The 15,714-nt window shown below is 32.5% G+C and overlaps 1 protein-coding gene across 1 annotated transcript in view; it reads left to right on the top strand.

Annotated features, from left to right (window-relative positions):
* The window catches only part of LOC133662184 (centrosomal protein of 89 kDa-like), a 105,052-nt gene that overhangs the window by 19,177 nt on the left and 70,161 nt on the right, over positions 1-15,714 (top strand). The window contains exons 8-11 of the mRNA XM_062065946.1: positions 6,165-6,367; positions 10,291-10,374; positions 10,455-10,558; positions 14,563-14,678. Coding sequence (XP_061921930.1) covers positions 6,165-6,367; positions 10,291-10,374; positions 10,455-10,558; positions 14,563-14,678 — 507 coding nt within the window. The remainder of the gene's footprint in view (positions 1-6,164; positions 6,368-10,290; positions 10,375-10,454; positions 10,559-14,562; positions 14,679-15,714) is intronic.

Below are 15,714 nucleotides of genomic sequence, written 5' to 3' on the forward strand. Positions count from 1 at the left end.
TATGAAAAAAAAAATATATATATATATTTTTTTTTTTTTTAAATTGTCCGTGGGACAAGTTTTCAAGCGTCGACCGGCCGCACAAGAAATTATTTTTTTTTATTTTTTTTTAAATTAAATCAACATAAAAAACACAATATATACATTATATATCAATACAGTCTGCAGGGATACAGTCCGTAAGCACACATGATTGTATTTCTTTATGAAAAAAAAAAAAAATATATATTTTTTTTTTTTTTTTTTTTTTTAATTGTCCGTGGGACAAGTTTTCAAGCGTCGACTGGCCGCACAAGAAATTTATTTTTTTATTTTTTTATTTTTTTATTTTTTTTAATTAAATCAACATAAAAAACACAATATATACATTATATATCAATACAGTCTGCAGGGATACAGTCCGTAAGCACACATGATTGTATTTCTTTATGAAAAAAAGCTCTTTTTTTTTTTTAATTGTCCGTGGGAAAAGTTTTCAAGCGTCGACCGGCCGCACAAGAAATGTAATATTTTATTTTATTTTTTTTATTTTTTTTTAAAAATTAAATCAACATAAAAAACACAATATATACATTATATAGCAATACAGTCTGCATGGATACAGTCCGTAAGCACACATGATTGTATTTTTTTATGAAAAAGAAAAAAAAAAAAAAAATTTTTTTTTTTTTTAAATTTTCCGTGGGACAAGTTTTCAAGCGTCGACCGGCCGCACAAGAAATTATTATTATTATTATTATTTTTTATTTTATTTTTATTAAATTAAATCAACATAAAAAACACAATATATACATTATATATCAATACAGTCTGCAGGGATACAGTCCGTAAGCACACATGATTGTATTTCTTTATGAAAAAAAAAATAATACAATTTTTTTTATTTTTTTTTAATTGTCCGTGGGACAAGTTTTCAAGCGTCGACCGGCCGCACAAGAATTTTTTTTATTTTTTTATTTTTTTATTTAAAAAAAAAAATTAAATCAACATAAAAAACACAATATATACATTATATATCAATACAGTCTGCAGGGATACAGTCCGTAAGCACACATGATTGTATTTCTTTATGAAAAAAAATAATAATAATTTTTTTTTTTTTTAAATTGTCCGTGGGACAAGTTTTCAAGCGTCGACCGGCCGCACAAGAAATTATTTTTATTTTTATTTTTTTTAAATTAAATCAACATAAAAAACACAATATATACATTATATATCAATACAGTCTGCAGGGATACAGTCCGTAAGCACACATGATTGTATTTCTTTATGGAAAAAAAAAAAAAAAAAATTTTTTTTTTTTAATTGTAATTGTAATTACAAGAAATGTAATTTTTTATTTTATTTTTTTTTTAAATTAAATCAACATAAAAAACACAATATATACATTATATATCAATACAGTCTGCAGGGATACAGTCCGTAAGCACACATGATTGTATTTCTTTATGGAAAAAAAAAAAAAAAAAAATTTTTTTTTTTTTTTTTTTTTTAATTGTCCGTGGGACAAGTTTTCAAGCGTCGACTGGCCGCACAAGAAATTAATTTTTTTATTTTTTTATTTTTTTATTTTTTTATTTTTTTTAATTGTCCGTGGGAAAAGTTTTCAAGCGTCGACCGGCCGCACAAGAAATGTAATTTTTTTTTTTTTTTTTAAATTAAATCTACATAAAAAACACAATATATACATTATATATCAATACAGTCTGCAGGGATACAGTCCGTAAGCACACATGATTGTATTTCTTTATGAAAAAAAAAATATATATATATATATTTTTTTTTTAAATTGTCCGTGGGACAAGTTTTCAAGCGTCGACCGGCCGCACAAGAAATTATTATTATTATTTTTTTTTTTTAATTAAATCAACATAAAAAACACAATATATACATTATATATCAATACAGTCTGCAGGGATACAGTCCGTAAGCACACATGATTGTATTTCTTTATGAAAAAGAAAAAAAAAAAAAAATGTTTTTTTTTTTTTAAATTTTCCGTGGGACAAGTTTTCAAGCGTAATTATTATTATTATTTTTTTTTTTTAATTAAATCAACATAAAAAACACAATATATACATTATATATCAATACAGTCTGCAGGGATACAGTCCGTAAGCACACATGATTGTATTTCTTTATGAAAAAAAAAATAATACAATTTTTTAAATTTTTTTTTAATTGTCCGTGGGACAAGTTTTCAAGCGTCGACCGGCCGCACAAGAATTTTTTTAATTTTTTAATTTATTTATTTAAAAAAAAAAATTAAATCAACATAAAAAACACAATATATACATTATATATCAATACAGTCTGCAGGGATACAGTCCGTAAGCACACATGATTGTATTTCTTTATGAAAAAAAAAAATATATATATATATATTTTTTTTAAATTGTCCGTGGGACAAGTTTTCAAGCGTCGACCGGCCGCACAAGAAATTATTATTATTATTATTTTTTAAAAATTAAATCAACATAAAAAACACAATATATACATTATATATCAATACAGTCTGCAGGGATACAGTCCGTAAGCACACATGATTGTATTTCTTTATGAAAAAAAAAAAAAAAAAATTTTTTTTTTTTTTAATTGTAATTGTAATTACAAGAAATGTAATTTTTTTTTTTTTTTTTTTTTAAATTAAATCAACATAAAAAACACAATATATACATTATATATCAATACAGTCTGCAGGGATACAGTCCGTAAGCACACATGATTGTATTTCTTTATGAAAAAAAAAAAAAAAAAAAATTATTATTATTTTTTTTTTTTTTAATTGTCCGTGGGACAAGTTTTCAAGCGTCGACTGGCCGCACAAGAAATTAATTTTTTTATTTTTTTATTTTTTTTAATTGTCCGTGGGAAAAGTTTTCAAGCGTCGACCGGCCGCACAAGAAATGTAATTTTTTTTTTTTTTTTTTTTTTAAATTAAATCTACATAAAAAACACAATATATACATTATATATCAATACAGTCTGCAGGGATACAGTCCGTAAGCACACATGATTGTATTTCTTTATGAAAAAAAAAAAATATATATATATATATTTTTTTTTTAAATTGTCCGTGGGACAAGTTTTCAAGCGTCGACCGGCCGCACAAGAAATTATTTTTTTTTATTTTTTTTAAAATTAAATCAACATAAAAAACACAATATATACATTATATATCAATACAGTCTGCAGGGATACAGTCCGTAAGCACACATGATTGTATTTCTTTATGAAAAAAAAAAAAAAAAAATATTTTTTTTTTTTTTTTTTTTTAAATTGTCCGTGGGACAAGTTTTCAAGCGTCGACTGGCCGCACAAGAAATTTATTTTTTTATTTTTTTATTTTTTTATTTTTTTATTTTTTTTAATTAAATCAACATAAAAAACACAATGTATACATTATATATCAATACAGTCTGCAGGGATACAGTCCGTAAGCACACATGATTGTATTTCTTTATGAAAAAAAGCTCTTTTTTTTTTTTAATTGTCCGTGGGAAAAGTTTTCAAGCGTCGACCGGCCGCACAAGAAATGTAATATTTTATTTTATTTTTTTTATTTTTTTTTAAAAATTAAATCAACATAAAAAACACAATATATACATTATATAGCAATACAGTCTGCATGGATACAGTCCGTAAGCACACATGATTGTATTTTTTTATGAAAAAGAAAAAAAAAAAAAAAATTTTTTTTTTTTTTAATTTTCCGTGGGACAAGTTTTCAAGCGTCGACCGGCCGCACAAGAAATTATTATTATTATTATTATTTTTTATTTTATTTTTATTAAATTAAATCAACATAAAAAACACAATATATACATTATATATCAATACAGTCTGCAGGGATACAGTCCGTAAGCACACATGATTGTATTTCTTTATGAAAAAAAAAATAATACAATTTTTTTTATTTTTTTTTAATTGTCCGTGGGACAAGTTTTCAAGCGTCGACCGGCCGCACAAGAATTTTTTTTATTTTTTTATTTAAAAAAAAAAATTAAATCAACATAAAAAACACAATATATACATTATATATCAATACAGTCTGCAGGGATACAGTCCGTAAGCACACATGATTGTATTTCTTTATGAAAAAAAATAATAATAATTTTTTTTTTTTTTAAATTGTCCGTGGGACAAGTTTTCAAGCGTCGACCGGCCGCACAAGAAATTATTTTTATTTTTATTTTTTTTAAATTAAATCAACATAAAAAACACAATATATACATTATATATCAATACAGTCTGCAGGGATACAGTCCGTAAGCACACATGATTGTATTTCTTTATGGAAAAAAAAAAAAAAAAAAAATTTTTTTTTTAATTGTAATTGTAATTACAAGAAATGTAATTTTTTATTTTATTTTTTTTTAAAATTAAATCAACATAAAAAACACAATATATACATTATATATCAATACAGTCTGCAGGGATACAGTCCGTAAGCACACATGATTGTATTTCTTTATGAAAAAAAAAAAAAAAAAAAATTATTATTTTTTTTTTTTTTTTTAATTGTCCGTGGGACAAGTTTTCAAGCGTCGACTGGCCGCACAAGAAATTAATTTTTTTATTTTTTTATTTTTTTATTTTTTTATTTTTTTTAATTGTCCGTGGGAAAAGTTTTCAAGCGTCGACCGGCCGCACAAGAAATGTAATTTTTTTTTTTTTTTTAAAATTAAATCTACATAAAAAACACAATATATACATTATATATCAATACAGTCTGCAGGGATACAGTCCGTAAGCACACATGATTGTATTTCTTTATGAAAAAAAATATATATATATATATATTTTTTTTTTAAATTGTCCGTGGGACAAGTTTTCAAGCGTCGACCGGCCGCACAAGAAATTATTATTATTATTATTTTTTTTTAATTAAATCAACATAAAAAACACAATATATACATTATATATCAATACAGTCTGCAGGGATACAGTCCGTAAGCACACATGATTGTATTTCTTTATGAAAAAAAAAAAAAAAAAATTATTATTATTATTATTTTTTTTAATTGTCCGTGGGACAAGTTTTCAAGCGTCGACTGGCCGCACAAGAAATTTATTTTTTTATTTTTTTATTTTTTTATTTTTTTATTTTTTTTTATTAAATCAACATAAAAAACACAATATATACATTATATATCAATACAGTCTGCAGGGATACAGTCCGTAAGCACACATGATTGTATTTCTTTATGAAAAAAAAAAAAAAAAATTTTTTTTTTTTTAATTGTCTGTGGGAAAAGTTTTCAAGCGTCGACCGGCCGCACAAGAAATGTAATTTTTTTTTTTTTTTTTAATTAAATCTACATAAAAAACACAATATATACATTATATATCAATACAGTCTGCAGGGATACAGTCCGTAAGCACACATGATTGTATTTCTTTATGAAAAAAATATATATATATATATTTTTTTTTTTTTTAATTGTCCGTGGGACAAGTTTTCAAGCGTTGACCGGTCCGCAGCTACAAAAAGGTTGGGGACCACTGTTGTAAAATACATTACTCTAAATTAAAAAAATCTCTACCGCTGCTTTTTACGGTAAAATTCTGACTGAGATGTCAGGTTTGTTTTTTTACTGTTTATTACTGTAAATGAAAAAACGCATTAAAAAAACAACAGCTGAGTTGCCAGATTAAAAAAAAAAAAAAAAAAGTGGTACTGTTTTTTTTGTTGTAAATGGGAAAAAAAACTCTACCACCGTTCTATTACGGTAACATTCTGGGGACTGAGCTGCCAGTTTTTACTGTGAAGTACTACAGTTGTTGTTTTCACGGTGCATTACTGTCATCTGAAAAACAGTACCACATTTTTTTTTTTGCGATTAAAAAAACTGACAACTTATATGTCAAAATAAAATCAAATAAAAAGTGGTACTGTTTTTTTCCCCATTTACTGTCATATGTTGTAAAAAAGTACTGTAAATGTTACAGTGAAATTCTGGCAAGTTTATTTTCCCAGTGTACATAAAGGGTGATCAAATGTTTGTATTATTGGGGCCCCTGAGGGCAGCCGTAGCTGCAACGTGGCCCTCAATGAAGCCAGTGTGAGATAGTGTACCGGTACATGGAAAGATGGAGTGAGAAAGGAGAGTCTAATTTGTTGACCATGGATGAAGACCTGCTTCTTCTTCTTCTTCTTGCAGGCATGCAGACACAACTGCACACTCTGACACAACAAACCCAGGAGCTGCTGGACCAAAAGCACGCCCTCAAACCTCAAACCCAGGAGCTGCTGGACCAAAAGCACGCCCTCAAACCTCAAACCCAGGAGCTGCTGGACCAAAAACACGCCCTCAAACATACCAATCATGCCCTGAATGCAGAGAGGACACACTCCAAGCAGGAGGTACTATCACATTTATGACATATATAATAACATTTATGACATATATAATAACATTTATAACATATATAATAACATTTATGATACCCGGTATATATAATATTTATGACATATATAATAACATTTATAACATATATAATAACATTTATGACATATATAACAACATTTATGATATATGTATAACATTTATGACCTATATAATAAAATGTATGACATATATAAAAACATTTATGATATATATAATAACATTCATGACATATATATTAACATTTATGACCTATATAATAACATTTATAACCTATATAATAACATTTATGACATATATAAAACATTTATGATATATATAATAACATTTATGACATATATATATATAATAACATTTATAACCTATATAATAACATTTATGACATATATAACAACATTTATCATATATGTATAATAACATTTATGACCTATATAATAAAATTTATGACATATATAAAAACATTTATGATATATATAACATTTATGACCTATATAATAAAATTTATGACATATATAAAAACATTTATGATATATATAATAACATTTATGACATATATAATAACATTTATGACATATATATTAACATTTATGACCTAAATAATAACATTTATAACCTATATAATAACATTTATGACATATATAATAACATTTATGATATATATATATATCATAAATATATATATTTATGATATAACATTTATGACATATATATAACATTTATGACCTATATAATAACATTTATAAGCTATATAATAACATTTATAACATATATAATAACATTTATGACATATATATATATATATAATAAAATGTAAGACATATATAAAAACATTGATGATATATATAATAACATTTATGACATTATTTATGACATATAATAACAATTATGACATATATAATAACATTTATAATATATATAACAACATTTATGACATATATAATGACATTTATGATATATTTAATAACATTTATGACATGTATGATAACATTTATGGTATATATAATAACATTTATGATACCCGGTATATATAATATTTATGATATATATAAAAACAATTATGACATATATAATAACATTTATGATGTATATAATGACATTTATGATATATTTAATAACATTTATGACATATAATAACATTCATGACATTTATGATAACATTCATGACATTTATGATAACATTTATGGTATATATAATAACATTTATGACATTATTTATGACATATAATAACAATTATGACATATATAATAACATTTATAATATATATAACAACATTTATGACATATATAATGACATTTATGATATATTTAATAACATTTATGACATGTATGATAACATTTATGTTATATATAATAACATTTATGATACCCGGTATATATAATATTTATGATATATATAAAAACAATTATGACATATATAATAACATTTATGATGTAAATAATGACATTTATGATATATTTAATAACATTTATGACATATATAATAACATTCATGACATTTATGATAACATTCATGACATTTATGATAACATTTATGGTATATATAATAACATTTATGACATATAATAACATTTATGATGCATATAATAACAGTACATTCATATCTTGTGAGCTGCTCCTTTGCACGAGAGGGGAGAAAACCAACCGAGGGAGAGAAGGTATAGGGGCGGTGGTGTAGTGGTACACGCTGCTGCTTTCCTGCAGAAGGAATGGGTTCGATTCCCGACCAGCGCCCCAACACCCAGCCCTTGGAGAGACTGTTTTAGTCCTCCGCTTCAGGCTCTTTCACAATTTAAGTTAAATACACATTTCCATGCAATGTTATGCTAATTAGCCTCGGTAACATACTAATTGGTGTGTATTCCACACATCCCGTCTTCCTGCCTGTGGTGCCCCGGCCACGCGTGCTTCTCATCATGGCGGTCTCACGCTGCGTCCTCACACCTGGACGCCCCGCTTTCATCGGCCTCACTAAGGCGGCGGCGGTGTGTTGCACATGTGTGCTTCGGCGTGGCGTTCCTCACATCCAATGCCAGAAGCAGTGATGTGCGGATCCATTCGGAAATACCACTTCTTTGTGCTCCGATACGGATTCTCAAATGAAGAGATGTCCATTTTGGTGCGTTAGTTGAGGGGTGTCCCAGGTGCGCTGCAGTTTTGGAAGCATGTTGTCAAGAAAAGAAAAAAAAACAGCAGTAAAAATGTAGTGAAAAAAACAGCAAAGAGATGTAATGTAATGAGAAAGTAGCTGAAAATGTCATACAAAATGATTACAAATTCCTACAAAAATATGCAGCGGACATTTTGATATTTTCTGGGTTTTGTCAGTTTTGTATTGTAAGTTACAAATTGTGTTCTTATTAGTAGAGATGTCCGGCTTTTACACACACATAGGTGAATGCGAGGCATCCTTGGTCAACAGCCATACAGGTCACACTGATGGTGGCCATATAAACAATTTTATCACAAACAAGAATGACAAACACATTTCGAGAGAACATCCGCACCGTAACACAGTGATTGTGCGTGCTGCTGGTCCACTAATAGTACTAACCTTTAACACTTCATTTTACTCATTTTCATTCATTACTAGTTTCTATGTAACTGTTTTTATATTGTTTTACTTTCTTTTGTATTCAAGAAAATGTTTTTAATTTATTTATCTTATTTTATTTTATTTTTTTTTAAAAAACAACCTTATCTTCACCATACCTGGTTGTCCAAATTAGGCATAATAATGTGTTAATTCCATGACTGTATATATCGGTATCGGTTGATATCAGTATCGGTAATTAAAGAGTTGGACAATATCGGATATTGTCCGATACCTTTAAGTACCCTGGGGTACTTAAAGGTATGCCAAGGGGTACGTGAGATTTTTTTAAAATATTCTAAAAATAGCAACAATTCAAAAATCCTTTAAATATAAATAAAAAACTATATTTTTTCCAAATAGTTGAAGAAAGACCACTACAAATGAGCAATATTTTGCACTGTTATACAATTTAATAAATCAGAAACTGATGACATAGTGCTGTGTTTTACTTCTTTATCTCTATTTTTCAACCAAAAATGCTATGCTCTGAATAGGGGGTACTTGAATTAAAAAAAAAATTCACACTTAAGTTATGAGATCAACTTCAGATATATCTGTCCATTTTACGTTTGAACTAGAGATGTCCGATAATATCGGCTTGCCGATATTAAAAAAAAAAAAAAAAAAAACGATACCGATAATAAAAAACGATACCGATAATTTCCGATATTACATTTTAACGCATATATCGGCAAAAAAAAACAAAAAACGATACCGATAATAAAAAAACGATACCGATAATTTCCGATATTACATTTTAACGCATATATCGGCAAAAAAAAACAAAAAACAATATCGATAATAAAAAACGATACCGATCATTTCCGATATTACATTTTAACGCATATATCGGCAAAAAAAACAAAAAACGATTCCGATAATAAAAAAACGATACCGATAATTTCCGATATTACATTTTAACGCATATATCGGCATTATAACGATATATGCATATATCGGCATTTATCGGCTTGCCGATATTATCGGCCGATATATGCGTATCGTTTTTTTATTTTTCTTTAATTTATTTTTTTTAAAATTAAATCAACATAAAAAACACTTACACTGTTATACAATTTAATAAATCAGAAACTGATGACATAGTGCTGTATTTTACTTCTTTATCTCTATTTTTCAACCAAAAATGCTATGCTCTGAATAGGGGGTACTTGAATTAAAAAAAAAATTCACAGGGGGTACATCGCTGAAAAAAGGTTGAGAACCACTGGTGTAGTCAATAGTGCGATTTGCAATAAAGAGGATTGGATCGGATGACTCGTGAAAGCTGTCCCCGTGTCTTCCTGCCAGGCGGACTCCGAGCGGTTCTCTCCCCGCGCGTCGGCCTACGAGGACAGGCTGAAGGAGAAGGCTGCACTGCTGCACACCGCCGAGGTCAATTAGATTATTGCAATGAAGTCCATTTTTATTGTCGTGGACGGCGAGGAGATGGTCACGTGTCTTTGTCCTCACAGGACGAGGTGAAGCGCTTGAGAGCGCGCCTGGAAGAAGCGGCCAAAGAAAACAAGAGACTTGACGGGGAACTCGCCAAGACCGGAGGGATGAGCCCGGACGACCGGTAAGGCAGTAGAGCGGTTTAAAAAAAATGTAACTTAGATATTGGGTTTCACGATGTAAAGTGCTTTGAGTCACTAGAGAAAAGCGCTATATAAATTCCCTTCACTTCACTGTTATGGAATATGATATTTATTGTTGTTTAACATCTAGTTTGATACACACAAATATTATTATTAATATCAATCAATATTTCTAGCTCTAATTAGTTTTAAAGGCCTACTGAAAGCCACTACTAGCGACCACGCAGTCTGATAGTTTATATATCAATGATGACATCTTAACATTATAACACATGCCAATACGGCCGGGTTAACTTACAAAGTGACATTTTAAATTTGCCGCTAAACTTCCGGTTCGAAACGCCTCTGAGGATGACGTATGCGCGTGACGTAGCCCGGGGAACAGAGGTATGCCTTCCCCATTGAATACAATACAAAAAAGCTCTGTTTTCATTTCATAATTCCACAGTATTCTGGACATCTGTGTTCGTGAATCTGTTGCAATCATGTTCATTGCATTTTGGAGAAAGAAGCTGAGCAAGCAAAGAAGAAAGTTGTCGGTGCGAAACGGACGTATTTTTCGAACGAAGTCAGCCACAACAGTACACAGCCGGCGCTTCTTTGTTTACATTCCCGAAAGATGCAGTCAAGATGGAAGAACTCGGATAACAGAGACTCTAACCAGGAGGACTTTTGACTTGGATACACAGACGCCTGTAGAGAACTGGGACAACACAGACTCTTACCAGGATTACTTTGATTTGGATGACAAAGACGCAGACGTGCTACCGTGAGTATGCAGCTTTGGCTTCGAAACATTTGATCGCTTGACCGTATGTGCGCAACTTTTTTTTTGCGTATGTACGTAACTTTTTTAAAATATATAAGCTTTATGAACCTTGGGTTAGGTGAACGGTCTTTTGGGCTGAGTGCCTTTAAAGGCCTACTGAAATGAATTTTTTTTATTTAAACGGGGATAGCAGATCCATTCTATGTGTCATACTTGATCATTTTGCGATATTGCCATATTTTTGCTGAAAGGATTTAGTAGAGAACAACGACGATAAAGATCGCAACTTTTGGTATCTGATAAAAAATAAAGCCCTGCCCCTACCGGAAGTAGCGTGACGTAGTCAGTTGATAGCCTCCTCGCATTTTCCTATTGTTTTCGACGCAGCTAGAGCGATTCGGACCGAGAAAGCGACGATTACCCCATTAATTTGAGCGAGGATGAAAGATTCGTGGATGAGGAACGTGAGAGTGAAGGACTAGAAGGCAGTGCAAGACATATCTTTTTTTCGCTCTGACCGTCACTTAGGTACAAGCTGGCTCATTGGATTCCACACTCTCTCCTTTTTCTATTGTGGATCACGGATTTGTATTTTAAACCACCTGGGATACTATATCCTCTTGAAAATGAGAGTCTAGAACGCGAAATGGACATTCACAGTGACTTTTATCTCCACGACAATACATCGACGAAACACTTTAGCTACGGAGCTAACGTGATAGCATCGTGCTTAAATGCATATAGAAACAAAAGAAATAAACCCCTGACTGGAAGGATAGACAGAAGATCGACAATACTATTAAACCGTGGACATGTAACTACACGGTTAATGCTTTCCAGTTTGGAGAAGCTTAACAATGCTGTTGCTAACGGCGCCATTGAAGCTAACTTAGCAACCGGACCTCACAGAGCTATGCTAAAAACATTAGCTATCCACCTACGCCAGCCAGCCCTCATCTGCTCCATCAACACCCGTGCTCACCTGCGTTCCAGCGATCGACGGTGCGACGAAGGACTTCACCCGATCACAGATGCGGTCGGCGAGACGGAGGAAGTTAAGGTGAGTTCGGCTGCTAGCGCGTCTGCTATCCATCTCAAAGTCCTCCTGGCTGTGTTGCTGCAGCCAGCCGCTAATACACCGATCCCACCTACAACTTTCTTCTTTGCAGTCTCCATTGTTCATTGAACAAATTGCAAAAGATTCAACAACACAGATGTCCAGAATACTGTGGAATTATGAAATGAAAACAGAGCTTTTTTGTATTGTATTCCATCAACCGTTTACGTCACGCGCATACGTCATCATATCTAGACGTTTTCAACCGGAAGTGTGGCGGGAAATTTAAAATGTCACTTTATAAGTTAACCCGGCCGTATTGGCATGTGTTGCAATGTTAAGATGTCATCATTGATATATAAACTATCAGACTGCGTGGTCGCTAGTAGTGGCTTTCAGTAGGCCTTTAATGAGTTGTACTGCATTCATCTCTGGTCAGGTTCATGAAGGTTTGAATTATCTTTAAGTTCCTTTAAAGGCCTACTGAAATGACATTTTCATATTTAAACGGGGATAGCACGTCCAATCTATGTGTCATACTTGATCATTTCGCGATATTGCCATTTTTTTGCTGAAAGGATTTAGTAGAGAACATAGACGATAAAGTTGGCAACTTTTGGTCGCTGATAAAAAAAAGCCTTGCCTGTAGCGGAAGTAGCGTGACGTCACAAGTTGTGGAGCTCCTCACATCTGCACATTGTTTACAATCATGGCCACCAGCAGCGAGAGCGATTCGGACCGAGAAGGCGACGATTGTGGACTGGACTTTCACAATGTTATGTCAGACCCACTCGACATCCGTTGCTTTCGGTCTCCCCTAGAGGGGGGGGGTTACCCACATATGCGGTCCTCTCCAAGGTTTCTCATAGTCATTCACCGACGTCCCACTGGGGTGAGTTTTTCCTTGCCCGTATGTGGGCTCTGTACCGAGGATGTCGTTGTGGCTTGTACAGCCCTTTGAGACACTTGTGATTTAGGGCTATATAAATAAACATTGATTGATTGATTGATTGATTGATTTCCCCATTAATTTGAGCGAGGATGAAAGATTTGTGGATGAGGAAAGTGAGAGTGAAGGACTAGAGGGCATTGGAAGCGATTCAGATAGGGAAGATGCTGTGAGAGGCGGGTGGGACCTGATATTCAAAACAGTAAATAAACACAAGACATATATATACTCTATTAGCCACAACACAACCAGGCTTATATTTAATATGCCGCGTAACAAACTCCTCCCCCCTCCCGTCCATATAACCCGCCAATACAAATCAAACACCCGCACAACACACTCAATCCCACAGCCCAAAGTACCGTTCCCCTCCGCAAAGTTCATACAGCACATATATTTCCCCAAAGTTACGTACGTGACATGCACATAGCGGCACGCACGTACGGGCAAGCGATCAAATGTTTGGAAGCCGCAGCTGCGTACTCACGGTACCGCGTATCCAACTCAAAGTCCTCCCGGTAAGAGTCTCTGGTTGTCCCGGTTCTCCACAGGCCAATGGTGAAGCTTGACTGTCATCCTTCGCGAATGTAAACAATGAAACACCGGCTACGTGTTTGTGTTGCTGCAGCCGGCCGCAAATACACCGCTTCCCACCTACAGCTTTCTTCCTTGCTGTCTCCATTGTTCATTAAACAAGTTGCAAAAGATTCACCAACGCAGATGTCCAGAATACTGTGGGATTTTGCGATGAAAACAGACGACTTAACAGCTGGCCACAACGCTGTCCCAAAATGTCCGCTACAATCCGTGACGTCACGCGCATGTTGTCATCATACCGAGACGTTTTCAGCGGGATATTTCGCGGGAAATTTAAAATTGCACTTTACTGATCTAACCCGGCCGTATTGGCATGTGTTGCAATGTTAAGATTTCATCATTGATATATAAACTATCAGACTGCGTGGTCGCTAGTAGTGGCTTTCAGTAGGCCTTTAATAACAATTATTCAACAAATGTTTCCCCATGAATTTGTTTCAGTAGAAAACATGCGTCGAATTAAATTCAAGGTGATTTAAAAATCAATCAAATAAGTTACAATGAGTGAAGGGTTAAAAAAAAAGTGATTATTATTACATCACTTTATTGCACATGTTAGTTATCTTTGAAAAGATGGCCACAGAGCATAAGTGAACATGGTGTCGGTCCGCAGCCTTCAAGTGCAGCAGCAGGCCCTGCTGGTCTTGCAGGAGAATCACTTCCTGAGCCAACAGCTGGAGGCGCTGCATGTTAAGACCAAGGACCACCACAGCAAACACCTGGCTGAAGGTACGCCGGCCCCTCATCCCACCCACGGCCTTCACTGAATTCATGTACCTGAAGTGTTTGCCAACTACATTATTTTTGACATCAAATGTCCCTGACATTCATGTCGGTTCAAACATTTGTGTGTGAAAATCATGTTTGTTAAAATACAGTGCATTCAAATCCTCTGTAGAAAATCAGTACAGAAATAGTTAGGATTAATAACAATAATTAACGTAAAAACCATAAAACGTTAGCTTGAACTATAACAGATCAAACATTATTGCAGCACACAGGGCCGGCCTGTGGCATAGGCCGTATAGGCAAATGCTAAGGGCGCCGTCCATCAGGGGGCGCCACGCCAGTGCCACAAATGTTGGAGGAAAAAAAAAGAAAAAAAGTTGGTACTATTATTTCTAAATACAAAAAATAATCCCACATTAATTAAAATGCAAAGTAAAGCCTATTTAATAGAAATATTATTTGTTACAACATTACGCCCCCCTCCCCCCGCACGGTGCGCCCCCTCCCTTCCCGTATCATGACTCTTACCACATCAAAAAATCAACACGAGATGTCAAAACGGCCAAAACTGTCAGGTGCCCAGGGAAGAAAAAAGAGAAAAGAGGAGGAGAAACGAGAAAAAGACAGAGGTGGCAGGTAGGTAACGTAGCCTACATGAAATTATTTGTCTGTTACAGAATGTGATAGTAACCTGTCTTTTTAGCATTAAGCTAATGTTACATGATTCGGCAATTGCTAATCAATAAATAGCTAGTTCTGTTTTAACGTCGGGTTAATATTGTGGAGGGGGCTAAATTGTTATGGAAAATAATAATGTAATTACAGTACTCCCACCTTACATTCCTCAGGGACATTTGTATTAGATCTTTTAAGCAGGTGTTTTTTGTTGACATTGTTATTGCCTTCTGGTTAGCTAATGTTTGCCCTGCAGGTAATAGTCACTTTTCCACCCCTTTATATATTAGGTATAGTTGTAAGCCTAGTTGTTAAAGTGCACATCATTAATGTTAATTAAGCAATATCACATGAGAGGGAA

Source organism: Entelurus aequoreus, linkage group LG02, assembly GCF_033978785.1.
Source record: "Entelurus aequoreus isolate RoL-2023_Sb linkage group LG02, RoL_Eaeq_v1.1, whole genome shotgun sequence".
Lineage (NCBI taxonomy): Eukaryota > Metazoa > Chordata > Actinopteri > Syngnathiformes > Syngnathidae > Entelurus > Entelurus aequoreus.